We start from the raw sequence: 25,355 nt of genomic DNA on the forward strand, positions 1-25,355 counted from the left end.
TTTTCTTTCCTACAGAACAAAAATAGTTTCTAGACAACCTCATCTAGGTTTTTGTTTTGAGCCAGCACATTTTTCAATAAAAGTTACCTGAAACCTGGTCAGGTATTTCTCTATATTTGAGTCCAGAAATTCCACCCTGTCTCCAAACTCTTAAAATTCTGTGATTTCCTAGGACTTAGTTAAAAAATACATTTTATATCGTTTCACTTTTGAATTTATAAAAGTTTTCCAGGGTTAGTTTTGATGTAAATATTTATTTCCTCATGGGTTTCGAAGGATTTATATGACACGCATAAAACATGTTTGGGCTCTTAGGAATTCATTTTACACACTAGAGGTGACTCAGTGGTATGTGTAAGGCCTGATAGTTATGTGGCTTCATTGACATTCAGCACCTGACACCTTGTTTTTGTTCTTTGAATGACTGTGCCACCTGATTCAGAGATGAGACAGTTGCCTAAAAACTTCTGGGAACAAGGTAAAGGTAGGTTTAAAGAAGAGTTTAATCTTCTGGGTGAATTCAGTCCAGATATACTCAAATATATCATCAAATAAAATTGTTATTCCTTCTACATGCTGGAAAATTCCTTTCTGGAGCCATCGTTTACTTACTAGGTTCTCAATCTGTTAAAAAACATACATTCCTGCATGTATTCTGAAGTATTTAGAGGTGAAGCTTAATGATGTCTAAAACTTTCAGGTGTTCAGGACAAAATAAGTCTGTCTCTGTGTCTGTGTCTGTCTGTGATGTGTTTGTCAATGTGTATATGCCTGTGTGTGTATAGTGAGAGAAAAAGAGGGAGAGAGATTGAGAATAAGACAAATGCAGCAACATATTAACAATTGGAGAATGTAGTGAAATATATACTTGCATTTGTCATAGTATGTTTTCAACTTTTCAGTCTTTTTGTAATTTAAAAAAACTAAATGGAAAGGTGGAGTAAACACTTACATCCCTTTAGGCTATATGTACTGTCTATGACCAGAAGCTGCAGACACCTGGGAATCAAAGGCAGGTAATGGTTACCTGGACCTCAGTGCGTGCTGCACCACCTGCCCAGCTTAGGGCTGTGTCGTCAGCTCTTTCTACCTTCCAGAATTCTTGTTCCTTCCTCTCACACTTCACACATTTTTGTCTTTTTCTTTTTCTTTTTTTTGAGACCGAGTTTTGCTCTTGTTACCCAGGCTGGAGTGCAATGGTGCGATCTCGGCTCACCGCAACCTCAGCCTCCTGGGATCAGGCAATTCTCCTCCCTCAGCCTCCTGAGGAGCTGGGACTACAGGCGAGCGCCACCATGCCCAGCTATTTTTTGTATTTTTAGTAGAGACAGGATTTCACCATGTTGACCAGGATGGTCTCTATCTCTGGACCTCATGATCCACCCGCCTCGACCTCCCAAAGTGCTGGGATTACAGGCGTGAGCCACTGTGCCTTGCCCATTTTTGTCTTTTTCTTATGCCTGATTCTGCTTATCCTCATATGCCTCTGTTTTCTTATGTTGAATGTGGTGGGAAAAAAAGGATAGAATTCTAACTCAAATACTTGGAATGAGCTGCCCTTGAAATTTCTTTCTTCCAGTAAGGTCAACTCAGATTCCAGCAGAAATGTCAAGCTGTCTGTGATTTAAAAACTCATTTAAAGAAAGTAGGGCAGGAGAATAGTGTTTTGCTGCAAAACTAATTTTTTTTCCCCTCTGGGCCTGCCAAAAATTTACTGTTTCCCACACTATAGCAATTTTGGTTCCAACCTTTTTTTGAGGTTTTGATTATTGAAAACTGTCACTACTATATGTTTGTGGTTTACTTGTCTGCAGCCACTTCCTGGAGAAGTCACAGTAAGGCAGCTCTTTTGCCCAAGTCCAGGGAGAGAAACCAAGACAATTCCCTGGGCTGGAGATGGGGGTAAGGGTGGAGGGGGGTGGCAGTTACTGGAGGAGGACAGCATTTTGGGATTTGTTCCACTGGAACAGGGTCCTTGTTGAAACACTTCTTCTCACCCAACCAGCCATGTGATTTGGAGAAGGGAATTAACTTGAAACTCACTTTACCTGTAGAAAGAAGAGACTTGATTAGATTTCTCAAAGACTCTTCAGCTCCATAGTTCTGGGAATCATTACATACTGACTGTTCCTGAATGGCACAGCCTGACTTTCTGGTGTCAAAGTAATTTTAGACACCGTTACAAACCTTCCCATAATTCGAGGCTAAGCCCGAACCTGAGAGAACGTAAGCGGTGGGGCACTTTCGTTTGAGGGGAGGCTGCACATCAGCTCCTGATTTACAGTTAAAGTGACTTTCAGAGTTAAGCAGCAGAAACTTTTTAACTGAAATAGTTGAATATCTATCAGAAAAAAGACGGTGAGAACACAACACCTGACAGTACCTGACAGGGCTCCTTCCCCTGGGATCTATTTTATAAATTCTGGAAAAACAATATATTGGGCATAGGCTTTGCTGTGTGTGACAGAAAGTCTGGACACATAAAAAAGGTTGTCCAGGATGGTGGGTGGCTTCACGAAGCCACCAAAAACTCAGGTTCCCCTCTTACTGCCCTACTGCATTCAGTGAGTGGTCTATACCTTATAGTTCTAGACAGCGGCCACAATTCAGCCACCGCATCCACACTGAGCAGCAGGAAGGAAGATTAATGGAGACCTCCCAGAGGGATCACATGACACTTCCACTCACATCTCACTGACCCACATTGTGTCACATGGCCACTCCTTGTTGCAAGGGATGATGGGAAATGTCTATGGATAGAGGGTCATGTGCCTAGGTAAGATTCAGGGGTTCTATCATTGGGGAAGCAGCGGGGACAGATACTGGGAGAAGAAACTAGCAGCGTCTGTCATAGGAAGTGTCTTTTCAAAGAACACGGGCTTTGGAATCACAGTGCTGGGTTTAAATTTCAGTGTCTGCTTACCAGCTGTAAGACCTTGGCCAGGCCTCTCAACCTCTTTGAACTCTTCTAATTCATCTTCTGTAGAATCAGCATGGTACTCACTTCATAGGGATAAAATGCAGGAACAAAATATTCAACATTTGGCACAACAGCTATGGCTATGACACTAGTTCTTACAACAGCAGCTTTGAATTCATTTGCTTATCCTGATATGTGGTATTGGTTAGCCACAGTGTATTTAATTCCCACTTCTTTCATGTCCTTACTGGAGAACTAGTGGGTCTGGCTTGGTCCAGTATACCTGGGGATGCAATAAGCTAATGCGTGTCCAAGGAGGACACAGAAACTTGGGGGATGTTTATGTCACCTTATGCTGGCAAACCTGAGAGTGTGGTTAAAGTCACAGGAAATATTTGTGCTTCAGAAAGCCCTGAAGAATAGTATTGTGTAGAAACAGAATGTAAGGGAGAAACTCCAGGCCAGATACACAGTTAAGGGGAAGATCTCAGGTCACCAGAAGGGGGAGCTCAGACTGTCACTCTGAGTCCTTGGACTCTGAGGGTTCCCGACTCAAGAGGGAACGAGGGTAGGGTTTCTGGAGTGTGAAGGTTGCGTCCTCAATGCCACCCTGGGTTTGCTGCAAGTCATTCCCAGAGATGCCTGTGCCGGGAGCAGGGAACAATTCAAGGAAAAGGTGGCTGAAAATTTTTCTCCTGGATTCATCCACAACTCCTGCCGTGGGTAGACTTTCAGTCACAAATATTCCCTGGTATGTTCTGGTGCGTAAGCCATGAGGGCTGTGAGCAAGACTAGGAATTGTCACCATCCTTGTGGAGCCAGAAGAGTCAGGTGTGGCAGCCGGCATGACTGCTCCCACTTCCCGCGCCTCCGGTGGCCGGCTGGGGCATTGACTTGCTATGGCAGATGGAATGTGGGCAGACAGGAAGGAGCTGGTTCCCAACATGGCCTGGTGTGTGCTTTTGCCTGCATTGTTTCCATTTTTGCCATCCCCAAAGAGGATCATCTCCCAGGAAACTTACTGCTCCAAGGAGGATGAGACACCTGTGGAACAGACTTGGATCCCATCTGCACCTCAGAGCAGGGTCTAACCCAGCCTAGTTTAGGTTAACCAAATCCCATCTCGCCCACAGACTTCTGAGCAAGAGTGAATGACTGTTGTTTCACACCATTCTGTTCTGGGGCCGTTGGTTTGTTAAGCATCATTGTGGCCGTGGTTAGCAGACACAGGGGACACTTGTGATAGAGTGTGAAAAGGTCATCAGAAAGACAAAGAGGGCATCTGACACTCCAGTCTCTGGGGGTGCCAGGGGAGGAGTGCTTCATTAACTTGTATAAGCTATTTCTGTTTTGGATTTCATGTTGCATTTTTTTCCCTGGGAGGCTGTAAGCCAGGGTGTCAGCAGGACACACAGAATCCCTCAGCGCATCAGAATTGAATGCAAAATAGGAGTTAATCCATATAGGACACAGGAAAAGTTCTCTGCCAAGTGTAAATATGAGGATCCTTGGGCTTTGATCCATTTGCTAATTCATTCATTTATTCATTAAAAAATAGGAGCTAGGGCTAGAACTGTGAATAAAACAAAGCAGGGTTCCATCTACCAAAAAGTATCCGACAGTCTCAACAATTTAGCTTATTTTGCCAAAGTTAAGGAAAATGCCCAGGAGAAAAAACACAGAAGCGCAGAAAAGACAGTCTGTGGTCCCAACCTTTCTCCAAAGATGATTTGAAGCCTTAATATGTAAAGGTTTTCCCCTATTGAAAAGCAGGCTGGAGGGGAGACAGGGAGGGTGTGGTCATTACTGAATCCACATGTTGCAAGGGAAAAGGAACAGGTAGGGGAATAGTCAATTATATTCCTCTCGTGCTGTGTAAATCTGCTCTTTACATAAGATAGTGTGAACATAGAGTAGCTACCTGTGGAGAATTTTAAAAAGCTTTTATCAGGAGCTCTCTGCTTAGGAGGAAGAGGAAAGGCAGCATCTTGCAGGACTCAGTTTTCAGCTTAATTTTTTCTTTTCGGCAGAGTGAACTGGGGGTCCCAAGTTTTTGTTTTCCTTTCTCAGCCCTTCCATCCGTGGAGCCTGAGTTCTGGAGAGGGGAGAGAGGGATGATGATGAATGGCACAGAGAACGACAGGGAAGGGGAGGAAAACACGGAGTGCCAGGATTAAAGGTGGTGCAATTCAGGAGGCTGAGGCAGGAGAATTGCCTGAACCCAGAAGGCAGAGGTTGCGGTGAGCTGAGATCGCGCCATTGCACTCCAGCCTGGGTAACAAGAGCGAAACTCTGTCTCAAAAATAAAAATAAAAATAAAAAAAAGGTGGTGCAATTTTAGACAGGGAGGTGAGGGAGACCTCACCAAGAAAGTGAAGTCTGAGCAGAGAGGGCACTAGCAGTGGCCTTAGCTGAGGAGACAGCATCTCTGGCCAAGGGGCAGGAATGGCGAAGGCAGGCCTCTGCAGAGACCGAAGCTTAGGGGATGGAGCCTCTCTGCCAAGCATGCCTGTAGGTACTACAGGGATTCAACTTTAGATGTATTCAGTGAGTGTAGCTGCAGAGAAGCAAATCCAAAAATTCTGAGTTTTCTTCTTAAATAGTGTAGGCAAAAAGGTTCCCATCACCTAGTGAAGCCCGCAGACCCTGCTCCTGCCCCATCTTCAAGGGATTCTCAGTTCCTGGTGACACTTCTGTCTCCTTCCCTAGACCACGTGGTGCCAGACCTCATCCTCCTCTTCCTGTGTCCTCTGGAAGTTGTCAGGAGCAATGTTCCGCTTGTACGTGTTGGTAATGGGAGTTTCTGCCTTCACCCTTCAGCCTGCGGCACACACAGGTAAGAAGTAAACACTTCAGATGCAAAAGGGCTCACCTGCAGCTTCGCTGGGGAAAGCTGTTATCTAGTGAGGTTTTGTTGTCAGAAAGCAAACTGCCAGCCGAGCTCGGTGGCTCCTGTCCTGTAATCTTAGCACTTGAGAGCCCTAGATGGGTGGAACCCTTGTGCCTGGGACTTCGAGACCAGCCTGGGCAACATAGCAAGACTCATGTCTCAAAAAAAAAAAAAAAAATTAGTTGGGCTTGGTGGTGCACGCCTGTAGTCCCAGCTACTTGGGAGACTGAGGTGAGAGGAGTGCTTGAGGCCAGAAGGTTGAGGCTGCAGTGAGTGGAGATTGCATCGCTCTACTCCAGCAGGGCAACAGAGTGAGGCCCTACCTCACAAAAGCAAAAAAGGAAAGAAAAGAAAAAAAAAGCACAGTGCGAATGTGCTTGTCAAGGAGCTGACTGAAGAAGGGATGTTTGCCCTTAACAAAGTTGCTTTTGGAGTTTAACCACACAACATGCCAGAACTAAGCTTTTACTGTATGAACTCAGTCCAGATCTAACGTTAATAATGAGGGGTCAACAAATGAAAAATATGGACATAGTTTTTCATCTTTAATTTTTTGTCACCATAGAAACCTGATTTAGCTTTCTTCCCAAAACGGAAGTTGAAATGGATAGTAGCACTGAACTTGTTACTTGGAAATTTTAAAAGTATAATAACGGAGTAGGAAAGGTGTTTAGTAATACCCCAGGGTGTAGGTCATTTTTCGAGGAACAAATGACATTTTCCTTGAATGTGCTCCAGGTCTCCCTGCCACAATCAGGCTCGGTCCCAGGTCCAGGGAGGTTTTACGATCTGCGCAGGTTTTGGACCCGAAGCCTGACCGTGGGCTCTCTGTCTTCAGGGACTGCCAGAAGCTGCCGGTTTCGCGGGAGACATTACAAGCGGGAGTTCAGGCTGGAAGGGGAGCCTGTGGCCCTGAGGTGCCCCCAGGTGCCCTACTGGCTATGGGCCTCTGTCAGCCCCCACGTTAACCTGACATGGCATAAAAATGACTCTGCTAGGACCGTCCCAGGAGAAGAGACACGGATGTGGGCCCAGTACGGTGCTCTATGGGTTCTGCCAGCCTTGCAGGGAGACTCTGGCACCTACATCTGCACTACTAGGTAAGCCCCTCCGCGCAGGGCTGGGGAGGCGATCCCGGCAGAATGGAGCTTTTGAGGTTCTTCAGTCATGATCTGGATCTCAGAATCCAATGTACAAAATACAAATCCAGTGAATCCACATTTCGTCCCCCTTGCTGTTTCTGACTTAGCCCCCATCCTACAGTTTCATTCTCTCTCCATTTACTCTTTGCTCAAATGCCACCTCTTTTGATATAACATCCCTAGCCATTTTAGCTGACACAGCCCTCTGTCACTCTCCTTACCCTGCTGCAGTTTCCTCGATAGCATTTTCCCATCGCACACATCTGTGTGTGTTACCAGATTTAATGTTTGTCTACCCCTTTAGAATGTAAACTCTGCGAGGGCAGGAACTTGGTCTATGCCATTCACTGCTGACGCCACATGGTAAGGAACTGAGAAATAGACAGAATAAGATTTTACTCTGAATAGGATTTTAGAGCTGCTCCAGGCCTTACGATTAAATTAAGTCAGAGTGCTCCTTGTAAGGATGAGGGAACAACGCTGGCTTAGAAAGTTCTCCAGGTGCTGGGTGGTAGAGCTGACACTGGAACCCGAGTCTCTTGATCCTGGGTCCAGTCCTCCTCCCTCTCTGACCTGTTGCTTTGTTTCCCTTTAACTGTAGAAAAATACATATAACACAAAATTTATCATCTTAAACATTTTTTAGTGTACAGATCAGTGGAACCATCACCACTATCCATTTTGAGGACTTTTTCATCCTGCCAAACTGAAACTCCGAACCCAATAACTCCCCGCTTCCTGTCCCTCCAGCCTCTGGCAACCACCATTCTACTTTCTGACTCTACGATTTTGACTACTCTAGGTACCTCATTTAAGGGCGATCTGTCTCTGTGACTGAATTATTTCACTAGCATAATGTTTTCAAGGTTCGTTCATGTTGTAGCATGTGGCAGAGTTTCCTTCCTTTTGAGGTGAAATATTATTACTCTGCTCTATGTCTGTACCACATTTTGTTTGTCCATTTAGCCATCCAGGGACACTTGGATTGCTTCCTCTTTTCAGCTATTGTAAATCCAATATGAACATGGAAATGCAGATATCTGTTTGAGTCTCTGCTTTCAGTGCTTCCCCAAAGAGGAACTACTGGATCATCTGCTAAGTTTTCATTTCGTTTTGAGGAACTACTACAGTTTTCCATACTGGCTGTGCCATTTTACATTCCCACCAATAGTGCCAAAATTCAATTTCTCTACATCCTCACCACACATGTTATTTGCTAGCATTTTTGATAATAGCCCTTCTGAAGAGTGTGAAGGGGTGTCTCATTGTGGCTTTGATTCCCATCTTCCTAATGATTAGGGATGCTGAGCATCTTTTTATGTACTTATTAACCATCTGTGCATCTTCTCTGGAGAAACGTCTACGCACGTCCTTGCGCACTTTAAAAACTGGATTTTGCTGTTGTTGTTGAGTTGTAGGAGTTCTTTACATTCCCTGGTTATTAACCTCTTGCCTTATCAGACCTATGATTTAGAAATATTTTCTCCCATTCTCTAGGTTGCATATTCACTCTTTTCTTAGTGTAATTTGTTACATAAACGGTTTTAATTTTGATCAAATCCAGTTTATTTTTTTCTTTTATTGCCTGTGCTTTTGGTGTGAAGAAACCATTGCCCAATCCAATGTCATGAAGATTTTCTCCTTTTTTTTCCTCTAAAAATTTTATAGTTTTAGCTCTTATGTTTTGTTTTTTGATCCATTTTGAGTTAATTTTTGTATATGGTGTTAGGTAAGGGTCCAGCTTCATTCGTTTGCCTGGGGATATCCAGTCTCTCCAGTAGTATTTGCTGTAAAGACTGTCTTTTCCCCATTGAATGGTCTTGACGTGTCCTACTCCTTCTTGATGGATGAAGGTTTAGGATTAGTGTTGGTGATCTTAAACAGTTTCTTGCCTTAGTTCTTCTGAAAGGCTTGGGGACAACCCTTGGCTTGATAAGGAGCTAGTGTTTTTGGCCTCACTTCTCAGCTGCTGCTTCTGTTCCTCCAAAGTCTCTGCTTACTCCTTCTACCAGCTGGCTTCAGAGTCTCCAGATTTCATAAAATCATTTGATTTAAGAAGAATGGTACCCAGGAATATGTATATTTAGAAAAGAACAGATAAATTATATTTTTAGCACAAAGGAATTACTGGTGAATGGAAAAATTTTAGACCACAGCAGCCCCAGTCCTAAGCTGGGTGTATGTATGTCAGGGGGTGCAGGGGGTGGGAGGAGATACAAGGTGGAGGGTGCCCTCTGTGTGTGTGTGTGTGTGTGTGCATGCATGCATATGTGTGTGCGTGTGCATGTGTGCATGTGTGAAATTGAGAATCTTTTCAAATCAAACCCAGCTTGACACTACCATCCATATGCCTAGCCCCAACTACAAGCAATTCAGGGACAGTTTCAATCCTGTCAGTGAAGCTTGCCTAAGAAGCAGGCAAACTATCTCCCATTCTTATGCCAGGAAAGTGTGGATGTCTGATTTTACAATAGCTATAAATGCATGTTTCTTCTTTCTTCTTTATGGTAAAAGTTCTCATTTTCTCTAAGGAGCACTACTAGGAAAACTTCACAGCGTAGTAAGAAAATATGGAACTCGGAGTCGAAAAGACAGATGGGAATTTAGCTCTCTCACTTCCTATCTGTTGAGACCTTGGGCTTATCATTTGACTTTTATGGGTGTTAGTTTTCTCCCCTGTAAGGAAGTTTGTTGACTGGGTTATGTGAGATCACACCATGTGAAGGAGCTAGCTTGGGGTGTGCTATGGTAGGTGGTCAACACATACATAAAAAATTTCCTCTCCTTCCCAAAAGGCAGTCTACATGACTACTGAAGTGAGACTGTGCAAAAATCAGGGAGATGTGAGCTGAGTCCTGTTTGTCTTAAAGTTTGTTTTTATGCTCAATTTTTGTAGGAAAAAAAAAGCTGAGATATAGGGGCAGTGGAAATCCCAGTGTGTGTCAAACTTTCTTTTCCTGATGGGATGGTTTACCTGGCTGACCTCTAATACTCTGACAACTGTAAGAGTGGGGTTATAAGAGAGTAAGAATCACCAGCATTTGCCATAATACTCTTTAGTAATGATTGTCATGAGGCAGGAGACTGCCCTGTTCCTGTGACTGTTTAAAATTTTGTGATCTAGAACCCACATGGTGAGTCAGAGTAGGCAAGGATGCAAGCCATCAGAGAGGTCAGGATTTGAGCAGTAGCTGCCTGGGTCTCCTTGCTTGGCACCCTGCAAATAAACGCCTTACTTTCTACCACTGAAAAAAGAAAGAAAGAGAAAGAAAGAAAGAACAAAAGAACAAAAGAAAGAAGGAAAGAAGAAAGAAAAAGAAAGAGAGAGAAAGAGAGAGAGAAAGAAAGAAAAGAAAAAGAAAAAGAGTAGGCTGTTAAGGTTATGCTGCTGTAACAAACAGCTCCCAAAGCTCAGTGCCTTAAAATAACAAAGACCTCTTTCTTACACATGCAACAGGTCCATTGTGGGTTTGCAGACACTCAGGGACTCAGGCTGAAGTAGCAGTCATGGTCACTAAAAATGTTATTGATTGGTTGCTAGAGCAGAAGGAAGCATGCTTTGGAGGTTCTCTCGTGGCTGTTACAGCTTTCATGTAGAAGGGCCACACATACAACTCATGAGCTAGGAAGAGTCATATAACTACACCCACCCACAGTGAGGATGAGCACATGTGATACACCATGTGCTCAGAATGGGAAGAACTGGGCCTATTTAATGAGCAGTACTACTAACGACTATCATGTGTTTGCCATGGGTGTGTCACACTACATGAGGAATGCAAGTGGTGATCAAATTACCCCTCAACACTCTTCTCTTCCTTTGAGTTATTTTCATGAGGTTTCTTGCTCAAGGGGAATTACCAGATCAATAATGTGAACAGCCTTGTAGCTTTCAATATGTCTACTAAGCTTGTTTCTAAAGATAGTGTCCTGATTTATGGGTTTTCCCAGAGCCTTGCTGGGCTTCCCATTTTGGTTTGACCTCTTTGTAGCTGTACAGCCCACTTAATTTCTGTACACCTAATGTTTTTTCACATAGAAATGATATGATAGTAATCCCTACTTCATGGGGTTGGACTATAAGTGAAATAATGTGTGCAAAGTACACAGCACAGGGCCTGGCCTGCATCTGCTCCCTGCTGGCTCCCTGCTGTGTGACTGTCACTCAAGTAGTCCCTGGTCTTTAGATTTGTCCGTATTTGCCTTTATTCAACTTGCAGTGAGATTATGCATTTTTCAAGGTGAGAGTTAACATCTTGCATTTCTTTATGCATAAAATATAATATTTGTTCATCTCTTCTCATTTTTTAAGCTAAACATAATATAGATTTTGGCCTCATATATTTAAATTAGTTCTTTTTACTTTGGAGTGATAAGCTTTTATTACTTTTCTTTCACTTTTTTTTAAAAAACATTTTGTTACTTTTTTGGATATGGATGGTTTGGATTTTACTGTGCAGGTAATTTTTATTCCTATATGTAAACACATCCTCATTGCCTCTGTCAAAGTCTCAGATGTCTTAGGTAGCCAGAAATTTAGCTGAGATAATTAAATTTTTATATTTTTCTTCTTAAAAAAGTAGTTTTAATTACTGTCTTCTCTCCTCCATCCATTTCCGCCAAATTTTCAGCAAGGTTTTGCCTCTCCCCTTTTTCCAGCTCTAATGTCTTGATATAATTATGGCATTGAAATAATGGTTAGGCTGGTAAAATAATAATAATATTAATAATAATAAACTTACCAAGTTAATTTCCCACGCAGTATTGCAAAAATCTTTTATGGGTCTTACACTAAATTTCCAGCAGTTTTCTAAAATTAGACTTCGGTTGATAATTCCCCAAAGGAACAAAGGGAATATTCCTTTTCATGGAAACAGTGGCTCTTGGGAAGCAATCTCTCCATGTGGATGTGGTTTCCTGGATCATGAAGTTGGAGTATGTGGGGGCTGGGCTCAAGGAGCTCCAGAACCTGGAAGCCTTAAGCCCTTTTGAAGAGGACTTGGGGATTTCTCGATGAACTTTGGTGGCATTAGAAATGAGCTTGTAGACAGTCCTTTGTGAAACATGTGGAACACGCCTTTTCTGTATAATTGTGTTATGATACTTTTTATCTCACAAGGGTTCAACAAGATCAGGGACAGAAGTATTGCAATATAGATGCTCCCTGACTCACAATGGGGTAAATACCAATAAACCCATTGTAAGTTGGAAATACTGTTGTGAGAAATGTGCTTGATACACTTCACCTACCAAACATCATCGCTTCGCCTAGCCTTCCTTGAATGGGCTGAGAATGCTTACATTAGCCTATGGCTGGGCAAAGTCATCTAATACAAAGCCTTTTTTGAAATAAAATGTTGAATATCTCAGGTAATTTATTGAATACTTCACTGAAGTAGGGTTTCTACTGAATGCTTATTGTGTTTGCAGCATTGTAAAGTCAAAAAATCCTAAGTTGAACCGTCTTATGTCGGGAAATCATCTGTACTTATCCAGAAAATGCAGAAGCAGATTTTAATAGAGTTGAAGAAATGATTCTTAATTTCATTTAGCTTTACTTTTATTTTGGCTTGCCATTCATCTTTGCTTTTTTTTTCCCCCTTTTAAATCAGAAATGCCTCTTACTGTGACGAAATGTCCATTGAGCTCAGGGTTTTTGAGAATACGGATGCTTCCCTGCCTTTCATCTCATACCCGCAAATTTTAACATTGTCAACCTCTGGGGTATTAGTGTGCCCTGACCTGAGTGAATTCATCCGTAACAAAACTGACGTGAAGATTCAGTGGTACAAGGTATGGCTTTAAAAAGTGACATTTTATTAAAATGTGTTTTCTTTTTTTTTACTAGCCATAAAGGAAAGATGTAAAATATTGATTTTCTGAAGACAGTGCATGCGCACCCACACCCACACACACACACCCCCCGCCACACACACACACACACACACACACACACACACGGTTTGCCATTCGTATTTGTGAGTTCCACATCTCAGGATTTGACCAACCTCGGATTGAAAATATAAACAAATAACAAGCAAAATAACAATACAATAAAAATAATACAAATAAAAAACCCAATACAGTGTAACAACTACAGTCTCATGCTGCATAACAATGTTTCCGTCAACAATGGACTGTGTGTACAATAGTGGTCCCGTAAGATGTAATTGAGCTGAAAAATTCCTATTGCCTAGCTGTCTTCGCATCGTAGTGCAAAACATTACCTTTTCTATGTTTAGGTGTGTTCGTATATACAAAAACTGAGCACTGTGTTCCAATTGCCTGCAGTATTCAGGACAGCAACATGCTGTACAGTTGTCGCCTAGGAGCCACAGGCTGTACCATGTCACATTGCTGGGATTACAGGTTCTGCCATCTAGGTCTGTGCAAGTACACTCCAGGACATTCACAAAATGGAGAAATCGCTTAACCTGTTTCTCAGAATTAGCCCCATTGTTAAGTGACACAGGACTGTATTTATATATGCCATTTACACTGTATTAGTAATCTACAAATAATCCTGAGATGATTTTAAATATTTGGGAGGATGTCCGTAGGTTATATGCAAAGACAACACCATTTTATATAAACGCCTTAAGCATCTGTGTTTTGGTACCTGTGGGGGATGTTTCCTGAAGCCAATCCCCCAGATACTGAGGGATGACTGTATTTTAAAGAATTTTAAAGAGCCATAATTAATATGTTTTATTAGTCCTATGTGGCTTGGGTAAAGGTGCTTGAAATAGTGATTTGTGAAGACAGAGTACATAATAGCTGGAGGAAATAATTTTTTATTTTATTTGTCTATACAAATGTAGAAAAAAGTTTATGTAACAATTTTATAGACATATTAAAGGAGTTGTTTAAAAAGCACATGATGACCAGGCTCAGTGGCTCACACCTGTAATCCCAGCAATGTGGGAGGCTGAGGCAGGTGGAACACCTGAGGTCAGGAGTTTGAGACCTCCTCGGCCAACATCTCAAAACCCCGTCTCTACTGAAAATACAAACATTAGCCGGGTGTGGTGGTGGGCACCAGTAATCCCAGTGACTTCAGAGGCTGAGGCAGGAGAATCACTTGAGCCCAGGAGGTGGAGGTTGCAGTGAGCCAAGATCGCGCCATTACACTTCAGCCTTGGTGACAGAGCGAGACTCCATCTCAACAACAACAAAAACATATGACAACAAACCTTTGGGTTAAGGGAGTAAATATCAACACAATTTGTTCCCTTTTCTGGTTGAATGGATGTTATTTGATGTGTTTGTTGCTCCTAGTGAGAACATCAGATATTGCTTAGGTAGACCAGGGGCTAGAAAACTATGGCTGGGCCCTAGAATCAAGTCGTCTTCTGGATTTGAATGGCTCACAAGCCAAGGATAGTTGTCACTTTTTTAAATGTTTGAAAAAAGTAAAAGAAGAATATTTTATGATGTGAAAACCACGTAAAACTAAAATTTCAGGGCCTGTAAATTAAGTGTCCGTATACACTGCCACGTCTTCTGTCTAGGTACTGTCTGTAGCTGCTTTTGCACTCCTTAGCTGTGATGGAGGCCCTGCAGACTCCAGGGCTCAAAATACTTCATTTCTGGCCCTTTCCTGAAAATGCTGGTCAACTCCTGTTAAAGACCGTAGATGATACGGAAAAGTACAGTTATTGGCTTAATCATTGATGGGAATCAACCCTTTGATCAGCAATAGGTTAACAGGTTAAGTAGTTGGCTGGTATTGTAACTATGGGATCTCTATATAGGATATTGATTTAATATTGGAAACTTTGAAATCATTTCCTGAAAGTAGAGGAAAGTAGCTCCTAAAAATAAACTGGCTGAACCCTAGAATGCTCTCTCTCTTTCTCTCTCTCTCTCTCTTTCTCTTTCTTTTTAAATGGAGATGTGGTCTTACCATGTTGGCCAGGCTGGTCTTGAACTCCTGAGTTCAAGTGATCCTCCCATCTCAGCTTCCCAAAGTGCTGGGATTACAGGCATGAGCCACCAAGCCCAGCCTAGAATGCATTCTCTTTTGGTTTGGAAAAAGCATAAAGAGGTCAAATCAAAGGTTTTGCTTGGAGAGGAAAGAGCACAGGCTCTGGCATCAGTGGGACCAGGTTTGAAACTCTATTCCTTTTCTGACCTGTTGTGTAGCCTTGGCCAAGTGACTCTACCTTTCGAACCTGTTTCCTCTATAAAGTGGCAATTGGTACCTCCCCCCACGTGGGATTGTTTCAAGGACTAAATGGAATGATGTGTAGGAAGCACCCGGTGTAGTGCTTGACATATAAATGGTGCGCAATAAATGTGCAAGGCCAAAGATGTCGTGGTGGTGCTTAGCAATATCTATTCCTTTCAAAATAATGCTGCATATTACTGAGCATGTACTATATCCAAGCCTGTTCTGAACTCCCTTACAATCCAATGAAGCAGGAACTGTAAATCTCTCCCCCCAACTTGTTTTTTTAACAGATAAGGACCCATAAGGAATGTTCCCAAGGTCACACAGCCAGTAGATGGTGAAGTAAAAACTAACCCAGGAAGCCAATTCCCATATACCACTGGAATGACTGTGTGCTGGGCCCTATTTGGCATTTTTCATATTTGACTACTTATGCTTAGACCAATGAAATCTCTCCTTTTAATTAAATATGTTCTAAAGTGGTATCATGAGCCATGTGGCAATTTCAATTTTATTTGTGTTCTCATTCAGAGTAAGTCTCTGAAGTGACTCAAGGTTACATTTGACTACTGCAAACTTTGAATAATCATGATTTTGAAAGCAATGTCTCTGAGAACATTGTGTGCTCATTAGGGTGTTTTTAGACACCCCATTCAGCTCTTTCTATTTCCTGGAGGCCTTACTCTTGAGGATTGTATTCTGCAGAGACCCCAGAGAACCTTCTGTCCATATAAAAAGTGTGGACTCATTTCCCCTATTTAGTTTTTCTTAGAAATTTTTCTCTTACTGACTCACAAAATCAAAAAGCTTTTTAATTACTGCAACGTCATCTCTTCTGAGCATTGTTGTCCAACTCATGCTGACTATTTAATAGTGCTCTTCCCAGATACTTCCTGAGGCCTGAAGGTAGCAGTCAGGACATAAATACATTTGTATTTTAGATGGCTTACTTTGTTAAAGAAGAGTTAGTCTCTTTTATTTCCCATAGGGCCTAGACAAATATGCTCTAACTATTGAAGTTAAGCAAATCTAGCACTTTTATTGGTTTTATATGTTAACAAATTCCCTCCCCAAAAGTACAGTTGAAAGTATGCCTAAGGTACAAAACGGGTGAAGTAAATACCAGGGCAATTCTTGGATTGCAAATCCAGCACTGGTTGATAATGATTTGCAATTCGTCGCCGTTGAGATGTATATTGGTATAATGTAAACTTAAAAATACGTTTTCCCTTAAGGATTCTCTTCTTTTGGATGAAGACAATGAGAAATTTCTAAGTGTGAGGGGGACCACTCACTTACTTGTGCACGACGTGGCCCTGGAAGATGCGGGCTATTACCGCTGTGTCCTGACATTTGCCCACAAAGGCCAACAATACAACATCAGTAGGAGTATCGAGCTACGCATCAAGAGTAAGTACTTGCCATTGAGGCACTGATCTGTCCCGGTTCAGTGACAAGCATGCGGAGAACAAATGAGGGTGCATGTAGAATTCCTTGCAGGTCTTTGGAATAAAGGATAAGGGAAAACGGATCCATCAACTCTCCTGAAGCGTCAGGTTAATAAGACGTGTAATACTTTGAAAGGTATCAATCAGGGTGTTATTTGGAGGAAAGGTGAATGAATTGGGCAGGTTATAGGGTCAAGATGAAGGCTAAAACACACCACGCGAGAGGGCCAAATGCTGGCTTCCTTGGAAGGTCCCCTTGGAAAGTCTCCTGCGGAAGCTTTGCACCTACAGGGCTAGAGTTCCCCATATACCATAACTTTATGTATAATTCTAGGATACTAAGATTTTTATTGGGTATTCTAACCAGAAGTCTATGCCTTGCATGTCCAGTGGAAATCACTTTTTATTTGTTTTCGCTAAGGTGGATCTAGCTGCCCTTAACAGCAATATTTCAAATAGAGCTGCCATTGACTAAAATGAATTACGTTTGAAATGGTGTTGTGAACAGCACTGGCCAGTGCTTCACATTTGTTCAACATTTACTCCATCCCCACTGTGTGGTGCCGGACATGGAGCCAGGTGTAGCCACGTGTAAATCCTGGACTTTGCCTTGGAGAGCGGGCCACTTTCTTTTCATAGTGAATAACGAACACAACTAGGATCTTTTAAGAGGATTTCAGAGCTTTGGAGACGCACTAAGTTTAAAAATCGGTCTATGAGGGCAAAACAAATATTTTTGTCACAGAGAATGCAGAGATTCAGTTTCACCGCATTCTTTCATGGACGGAAGTGTCCTGATTGTGTTTGTTGTACAGTCCTGTGAGGATTCGTTCATACCAGCTCCTTGCTGTGTGAGCCTTTCGGTGGACCGGCACTGTCCTGTCGCTGCGATACTGCGCAGGAACACTAGGGGGCAGCCGCCCTACATGCCTTCCTGTGTTGTGATCCTCCCAGGATCTCAGTGGCTCTCAAGAGGTGGCCCTGGGCCAGCCGCGCTGCATCACCTGGGTACTCAACAGACATGCAAATCTCGGGTCCTGTGCAGACCCACTGATTGAAACTGGGGCTGGGGGCTGCCATTTGTGTCTCACAAGCCCCCAGGTGGTGCTGGGGACCCTTAAGTCTAAGAACCACTGAGGTCCTGGGAGCTTCTTTCTATCCCTGGATGCCCCAGCTCCATAGGGCCGCACGTGACTGGGAGGGGAGGAAAAAGCGTCTGGCTTTGGTGGATAAGCTGTTTGCCCCTCCGGCTGTCCTGCAATACTGTTTAATGTGTACCCATGTCAGGATTTCAAAATGCTGTTTAGTGGAAATGAGGATGATGAGGCGGGTCATGGAGACAACTCACAGCCCTCACCCCCCAGGTGTCCTTTTTGCTCATTTCAGGTGCCTCTTTTCTTTACAGTTGGCTCTAATCCTTTGGAGATCCACTTCTGCCTCTCCGAAGAGTTTCTTCAATTAACAAGACCTCCGTGGCTGAGGCCAGGTTACACACTAGCCTTCCAAACAGGCTGTTATCGAGCCCTGTGCCTTTTCTAGAAGAAGTGAATCTTCAGTATTTTGTGGCAGGCACTTTGGAGAGGTGGAGAAAATATTTTAGGACTGATTGAGTTTCGGGGAAAATCTATCTCGTGGATCTCATAAATATGACTCTTAAGATTGTGTTCAGGAAGTCTGGGAGGGGAATGGTTAATTGTTTATCACAGAGCAAGGAGAAAGACCTTCTGTCAGTGGAATGTGTGTTTAGCTGTGGCCTCTTCCAGTAATCTCTCTGCTGGGAAAGGCATTGGCTGAGGATGCTCGATTTTGTAGAGAGCCTGTTTCCTTTGCCAGACAAAGGCTGACTCTCATAATGACTGACCATACTGGAAAGGATAACCCAGTTAATTAGCCAAACAATGGGGCTTAACCACAGCTTCAAATGAAGGCTTTCTTAACGGAATTTCGTTTCCTTACATCTTTCTCAGAAAAACAAGAGGAGACCATTCCTGTGATTATTTCCCCCCTCAGGACCATATCGGCTTCTCTGGGTAAGGCCAGCAAGGACCATGCAATTCATGCACCTGTGGGGGTGCCTGGTATCCCAGTGCAGGGGGTTTTGGACCCTTGTGTCTGATGACCGTACCTGCCCCTTAGTGCAGTGCTTGGGTGGAGACCTTAGCACTCCAGTGTGTGAGGCTGGAATAACAAATGTGAGGGAATATTTCCCTTTGGCCAGTTGGATTAGAAACGGCATAATCTGAAAACTGGTATACTTTGCTTCATGCAGAACCTACCTGCAAAAATCCGAATATGAAAATCTGAACATTCTGGCAGCAGTTATTAACTGCATGAGAAGATAAACAGCATGAACCCCAGGCATAGCCAGCACCCTCAGTACATTTAAAATAATTCATATCACCAGAACCTGGCTGGTGCTCTGCATCTCTCTAAGACTCCATTTGTAAAGCGGGCTCAGCAGTGATCAGTTTCTTGTTGTCAGAAGAGCTGGTAAGCTGGTTGAATGGTGCTATGAAAATGACCAGCAGTGCTTTCTGCTTTTCACGCTATGTGGTGCAGTGCATCCTGGCCAGCACAGGTCCACACTAGTGGCCAGTGAGGGTACGTAAGTGTGCTGTACTAACAGCCTTCTGATGCTAGTGGTGGGAAGGAATTGATGTTTATTGAGCATCTACTGCGTCCAATGGGGTCTCATTCAATCTCAACGTAGACCCTGTAGAAGTTTTTATTTCTTACATTTTTCATAGGGAAAAAGCCACCCAGGGCATCATGATGGCTCAGTGGAGGCCAGAAGGCCACCCTCAGAGTCAGGCTGGAGTTCAGATTCGGGTCTGTATGCCTGTAAAGCCTGCACCCTTTTATGTGTTTGCTTCTGGGTAAAGTTTCTGTAGGTCTGATACTCATTTATGAAACCCTGGCTGCAGAGTCTTTTTAAAAACAATCTATTTGCTTTTTCCTTTTGTTTAGTGTTGGTTTAAATTTTCAATTTGAATTGGAGGCCATAGAGGAGGAGGGCGTTTGTGCAGTTGCTGGGACTGCTGGCTGGCACTTGAGTTGCCACTGCTACAGTGCAGCCCCATAGCTGGAGCTCTGGGAACAACCACCTGGGGCAGCAGGCACACTGGGCGATGCCTGCTGGAGCCCCCACGTTCTGGTTCCCTTCTCAGCCAAGTTCCACACCCAGTTCCCAATCAGTTGCTTTGAATGCACTGGAGTGGGTGATGGGGCCACATGACACCGATTAATGGGTCGCTATGGCTGAGGAAGATCTTTAAGGTCATGGGAATGGCACAGGATGGAGGAGGGATGGCATTCTGAACCCATGGTGGAGCCAGATGCATTAAAAGACATACCACAGGGAGGCATATCACCCACGAGGAAAAAACGAGTGAGAAGAATTTCTTCTTTTCCTTCTACTCTTCTTTGGTGAATGAAAAAGAAAAATAATTTCCTATGATTGAGGCAGGGGGACCCAGTACCATCACAGTGCACAACTGCAGAGCATACTGTCTGCAGAAAATACAGAGTTTTTAAGAAGTGTTGATCCTCAGTCAGAGCCATCTGGAATGGACAGTTTCCAGAAGAATCATTAGGGCCAAGACCAGCCTCAGGGAAAGAGACAGAATCCACACGTGATCTGGATTTTCTGAGGTAATTGAAGTGAGTGGCCACGACTTGAATTCAGAATGTCCCCTGGGAGCTCAGGGTCCTTGGTGAAGCCGTTGAACTTCAGGTGTCTCTTGGTTTTCACCTGCCGTGAAGACCAGTTGTAGGAACTGGAGGCACTTCGTAAATAGTAAAGGTCTATGTGAACAGAATCGTTTGAGAAAACTATATTTTCTTCTAAGGAAAGAATTGGCTGGTGAGAGGTGTTTGAGAAGCTGAGAAGGGACTCAGGGCTCGGGTTTGCTGATGGGAGGGAGGGGCTGGTTCTGTGGTTGATGTGCTGTGCTTTGCTGTCCATAGGGTCAAGACTGACAATCCCGTGTAAGGTGTTTCTGGGAACCGGCACGCCCTCAACCACCATGCTGTGGTGGACGGCCAATGACACCCACATAGAAAGCGCCTACCAGGGAGGCCGCGTGACCGAGGGGCCGCGCCAGTAAGTGGGCCGGGGTCGTCTGTTGTGAGACCTCTGTGGGTTTTGTGCTTCCTTTTGGAGACAGTTATCACTATAACCCACATACCACATTAAAAGTAACTTTTTTGATTCCAAACTGTTGGATGTTCAGAATTTAAAAAATGGAGTTTTGCTAAAAATTGTCTTGAGAACCAGACTTTCTCTGTAAGTACTTAAAAGTTGAATTGCAGTTAACATGTTGGTATGATATTGCATTTTGTAGCTGTTTAATTAAACATTGACCCTTTGATTTTTGCAAGTTAAAACTATTTTGGAGTTAATATCTTTCCATTTACCACTCTGCAACCTGACTGTCAAACATTTTCATAAACCCTTAAAAGTACCCTGAGACCTAGCCACAGTATCTATAGTGCCTCTTCTATTTCTCAGGGAACTGTGGGCTGCCACACTCTCTAAGCAAGGCCAATAATAGAAGAAAGAAAGAATTCAGTTCTCATAAGCAGTGATCTCTAGAAAATCTTTTCTCACTCTGAGACTAGAACAATCAGACTTTGTAAATGGGAACGCTTTGCCTATGAGGGAGACCATCCAACATTCCAAACTGTAAAGTATTTTGAAAATTACAGTTTTGATACTTTGAATTAGCCTGAGCTTTTGCTTGCCAAATGGTTGTGTTTTTTTGAAAGACTTATCACAAAAGATGTTTCTGGATGTAATTTAGTGGATAAAAACTATGTGTGGTTAGCACAATCATGTGCTTGCAAGTTCTTGTTGTGAAAGACTTGGCCACAACTAAATGCCCATCTCAGCTTACTCATACGACCCATTTACTTAAAGGAACCTGTGTTCTCCCTACAAATAAAACAAAAATATTCCTAGTGGATCCACTCATCCATGCTTTTATTCATACTAATAGATAGTAGTAAGGTGTCTACAAATTCCTCTAACACTATAAATGGCAGCCATCCTGGCCAGAGCCATTCCCCTGGACTGTCTGCAGGTTTCCAGAGTGAGAGTCAGCAGTAGAGATGACAAGAGGAGGCACCATTGAGGGCTGGAGTCCTGGAAACTCCCTGCCCTTCAATATGCAAGTGATTTAATGGTGAGAGAGTCAAGTTTCCTCAAAGTAGACGTTTCTGTTCCCACGCCTGGTATTCTTTGTTCATTAAGGGACTTAAAGATGAACTTCCCCATTATCTAACCCTGTAGTGTAACAAGTGTTTGATTCCAGTGACCACCATCTTCAGTGACATTCAGGCCTTCAGGAACAGGCTTAGAAACTGTCCCAAATGAATAACAAGTGTGGTGGCAAGTGCTCCTAACTTTATGAAACTTTACAACAATAAAAACACAATGGGTACATCTAATGGAGTGTTTGTGTGTCTATGTTGTAATAGAGAAGCTTGTGTTTGATACATCATATTTAAGTGAATGTTTTGTAACTCAGGGAATATTCAGAAAATAATGAGAACTACATTGAAGTGTCATTGATTTTTGATCCGGTTACAAGAGAGGATTTGAACATGGATTTTAAATGTGTTGTCCGTAATGCCCTGGGTTTTCAGACGCTACGCACCACAGTCAAAGAAGGTATGTATGTATCTTGGGGAGCACTAACGGAGAATATAACATGTTGAATGTTCCATGGCTACTAGACAAAGCTACTCATTCTCCACATGATTCCATAGAAATTCCCTTGCATTGCCTGCTAGTGGAGAGCTGGAAAGAAACTCCCATGTTTTAAAGATTTTTGATAGGGTGGAGGCTGGACTTGGGGACATTATGTTCAAATGAAAAATTTAAATAGCAAGATGACTTTTGGAAAACATGAAATGGTTCTACAGTAAACTTCGAAATACACTGTCTGCATGTGGCTCCACCTTGGGTCACTGTTCACCTGTCTCTGCATGACCTTTAGGTGAGGGTGCATTGTTCTTTATTTTGAAGATGAGAAACTTCACCTCTAAGAGCTGAGGATTGGATGACTTTGACAGCTCTACAGTCAGAGTCATTATATGCCAGGAAATAGGTAGAAGGCCACAGTCAAATCAACCCAGTGTTCATTTAAGGACATTTAAAAAGAAGAAGAGGAAAACCCACATGATCACTTTTGATTAACTTGATTTCATGCCAATGTTTAATTGTTGAGCGGGAGGAAGAGGTGCCTTAAATGTAGTCTCTGTTGACAGCCCAAAGCTAATGGCAGGCAAGCCAAAGTGATTCCCAACTGAAATCTCAGTGATGGCTTCTTGGGCAATCTTACAGCAATAACACAAATACAAACTGCTCCACGTCTCCATGTTTTGCTGGGGAGGCAGCCACAGACACAGTGTAAACTGGAAAGCCTCAGGGCAGGGAATGGCACCCAGCACATTTCCTTCAACTATGCTCTGTGCACCAGCAGCCTCACACTCAGCTGAGCCACTGGTTACAAACACGGATCTCCACCCTGTCAGATCCTCCTAGGGAGAGGCTGAAGCCTGCGAACTCAACAGACTCCTTTCACAGTGAAGTTTGAGAACTAGGGCACACATGTGAAAATTTCCAGACAAGCAGGCTGGGAGGGAGGCAGTGGTTGTATGCATTTAGAAATGAAGGATCCCACAAAAATCAGAATGCACCCTCTAGGGGTTAGATTAGTGAGCCCAAGGCACCTGTGGTTTGTCTGGCCTTGATTTTAAAGGCTGGGAACCTTTAAAATTTTCCATAACACGAGCACCCTGCATGTGGCTGGCCACAACTCATCTAGGGAGCAGAGGCTGAAAGTCTTTCAACAAGATTCAGAGGTAGATTCAAACAGCTGCCCAGAAAATTACAGCTGAACTGACTTCTAATCTTTGCGGGATTTTAAGATGTGAGAATCCTCTGGAGCAATAGGCTGAGTTTGTGTTGATTCCTGGATGACTAAACAGAATGTGGCGAATAATAGCTTCAAAATGCAGATTTCTGGCCTCATCAACAATGTGTCTGATAACATTCTGTTCTCACATTTGCTTTTTAACTTCTTATTCAGCGTCTCTTCCTGTATTTCCATAACACAGAGATGCCAAGGAGCAGAACATAAAATAACTGGACCCAGGCAATTATGTTGGCCCCTACAGCTCCATTATTCAAAATTTATTTTTCTTTGCTACTTTCTTTGATCCTCCTGACACCCATGCTCATTGGAAAAGGGCAGATTGTTCCTGGCTCTGTCACAGTTGGCAACTGAGATGTAAACAGACAGCATCTTAAACCCACAGCATCCCACTGTCAGAACAAAGTTAAACCCTCAGCACTTGGCCACTTACCCTATGAGGTTTCTAACAGATGCCCTGTCTCGCTTGTTTCTCTAGTCACAGACATCATTCTCAAATATCCTCCATCTTGGTGTGAGGGCGTGCTTTCTGGAAATCCATGCACGTTCAACAAGAAAAGCAAACTCCAGTTTCTTTCTTGTCTGAACACCTGCATTGCCCTGTCCTCTTGTGCAGTGAGAGACTGTTCAGTCCCTGACATGACTCTGTTCTTCCCACAGCCTCTTCCACATTCTCCTGGGGCATTGTGCTGGCCCCACTTTCACTGGCCTTCTTGGTTTTGGGGGGATTATGGATACACAGACGGTGCAAACACAGAACTGGAAAAGCAGATGGTCTGACTGCGCTACGGCCTCGCATCATGACTTTCAATCCTATCCCAAGTAAAATAAACGGAATGAAATAATTCAAACACAAACTCCGTATGTCCTCTCTTATGGAAGTGGCTGTGTCTTTTTGAGGGTCTCTGTTCTTTGCCTCAGTTTTCTACCAAAGGTGCCGCATTTATAGTGGGTTTGTAGTAAAGGAATAAAACCTTACATTTGTTTTTGTTTTTTTTCTAAAAATGAATGACAAGAGTAACGGTGCCTGTGAGTGGGTGTGACTCTGCTACTTGTGACCTATTTAACAGAATGAGGTCCCCTTAGGCCTGCATGAGAGTGGAAAACATCTACATGAGTTGGACGTTCACTCAACATAAACATATTACGAGTCTATTTTGACTAGACTCTATGGGAGGTGTTGTAGATACAGTGATAGTTAAGACCTAGTTTGCCTTTCAGGAAGCTGGATGCTCATTTTGAGACTGAAAGGGCTTTCTAAAAAATAGCAACTAAAATCTGACTGTTAGAAAAAGACACACATTAGAATGTATTAGTGAACCGAGAATTAAACCCAACTTTATAACAACAAGTTTGAAAATAGAAGGAAGGGCATTGAGATGATCGTAGACAAATTGAAAAAAATGTAACAGCCTCTTTAGTATCACATACCAAAAACAAAATCCAGAGAGATAAATGAGTTCAATTAAAAAAAAAGCAAAACTCTGCAGTGGCAGGAAAATGAGCACGGCTGGCGACTCTGCCTCTCAGGTCTCTGTTCAAATGTGACCTTCCCAGAGGCCTTTCTAAAGCGGTGCCTCCTTCCGTCCTCTCTGTCTCCTCACCCTGCTTTGTATCACTGTAGCTTCTATCACCACCAGACCTTCCATTATACATTTGCTTATTTTCAATTTGTGTTTCCCACCCAAATGGAAGATCCATGAGGGCAAGAGATTATTTTGGTCCTAGTTGTATTCCCAGTACCTCAAAGCAGGCATTTAATACATATTTGTAGAAGAAATGAAGATGGGATTAACTCTCTCTTGTTCATTACCAATAGACTTGCAAGAATAAAAGTGAGTGGG

The 25,355-nt window shown here is 43.0% G+C and overlaps 1 protein-coding gene across 1 annotated transcript; it reads left to right on the forward strand.

Moving 5' to 3' along the window:
• Window positions 1-5,645: 5,645 nt before the first annotated feature.
• Window positions 5,646-24,368, forward strand: IL1R2 (interleukin 1 receptor type 2). Its single transcript, XM_035271783.3, is given in 9 exon segments — window positions 5,646-5,756; window positions 6,649-6,910; window positions 12,565-12,745; window positions 16,361-16,535; window positions 18,541-18,603; window positions 20,540-20,675; window positions 22,102-22,244; window positions 24,172-24,303; window positions 24,306-24,368. Coding segments are annotated over 9 exon segments (1,191 nt in total). The 5' UTR covers window positions 5,646-5,689; the 3' UTR covers window positions 24,338-24,368.
• The last annotated feature ends 987 nt before the right edge of the window (window positions 24,369-25,355 follow it).

Source organism: Callithrix jacchus, chromosome 14 (genome assembly GCF_049354715.1).
Source record: "Callithrix jacchus isolate 240 chromosome 14, calJac240_pri, whole genome shotgun sequence".
Classification (NCBI taxonomy): Eukaryota; Metazoa; Chordata; class Mammalia; order Primates; family Cebidae; genus Callithrix; species Callithrix jacchus.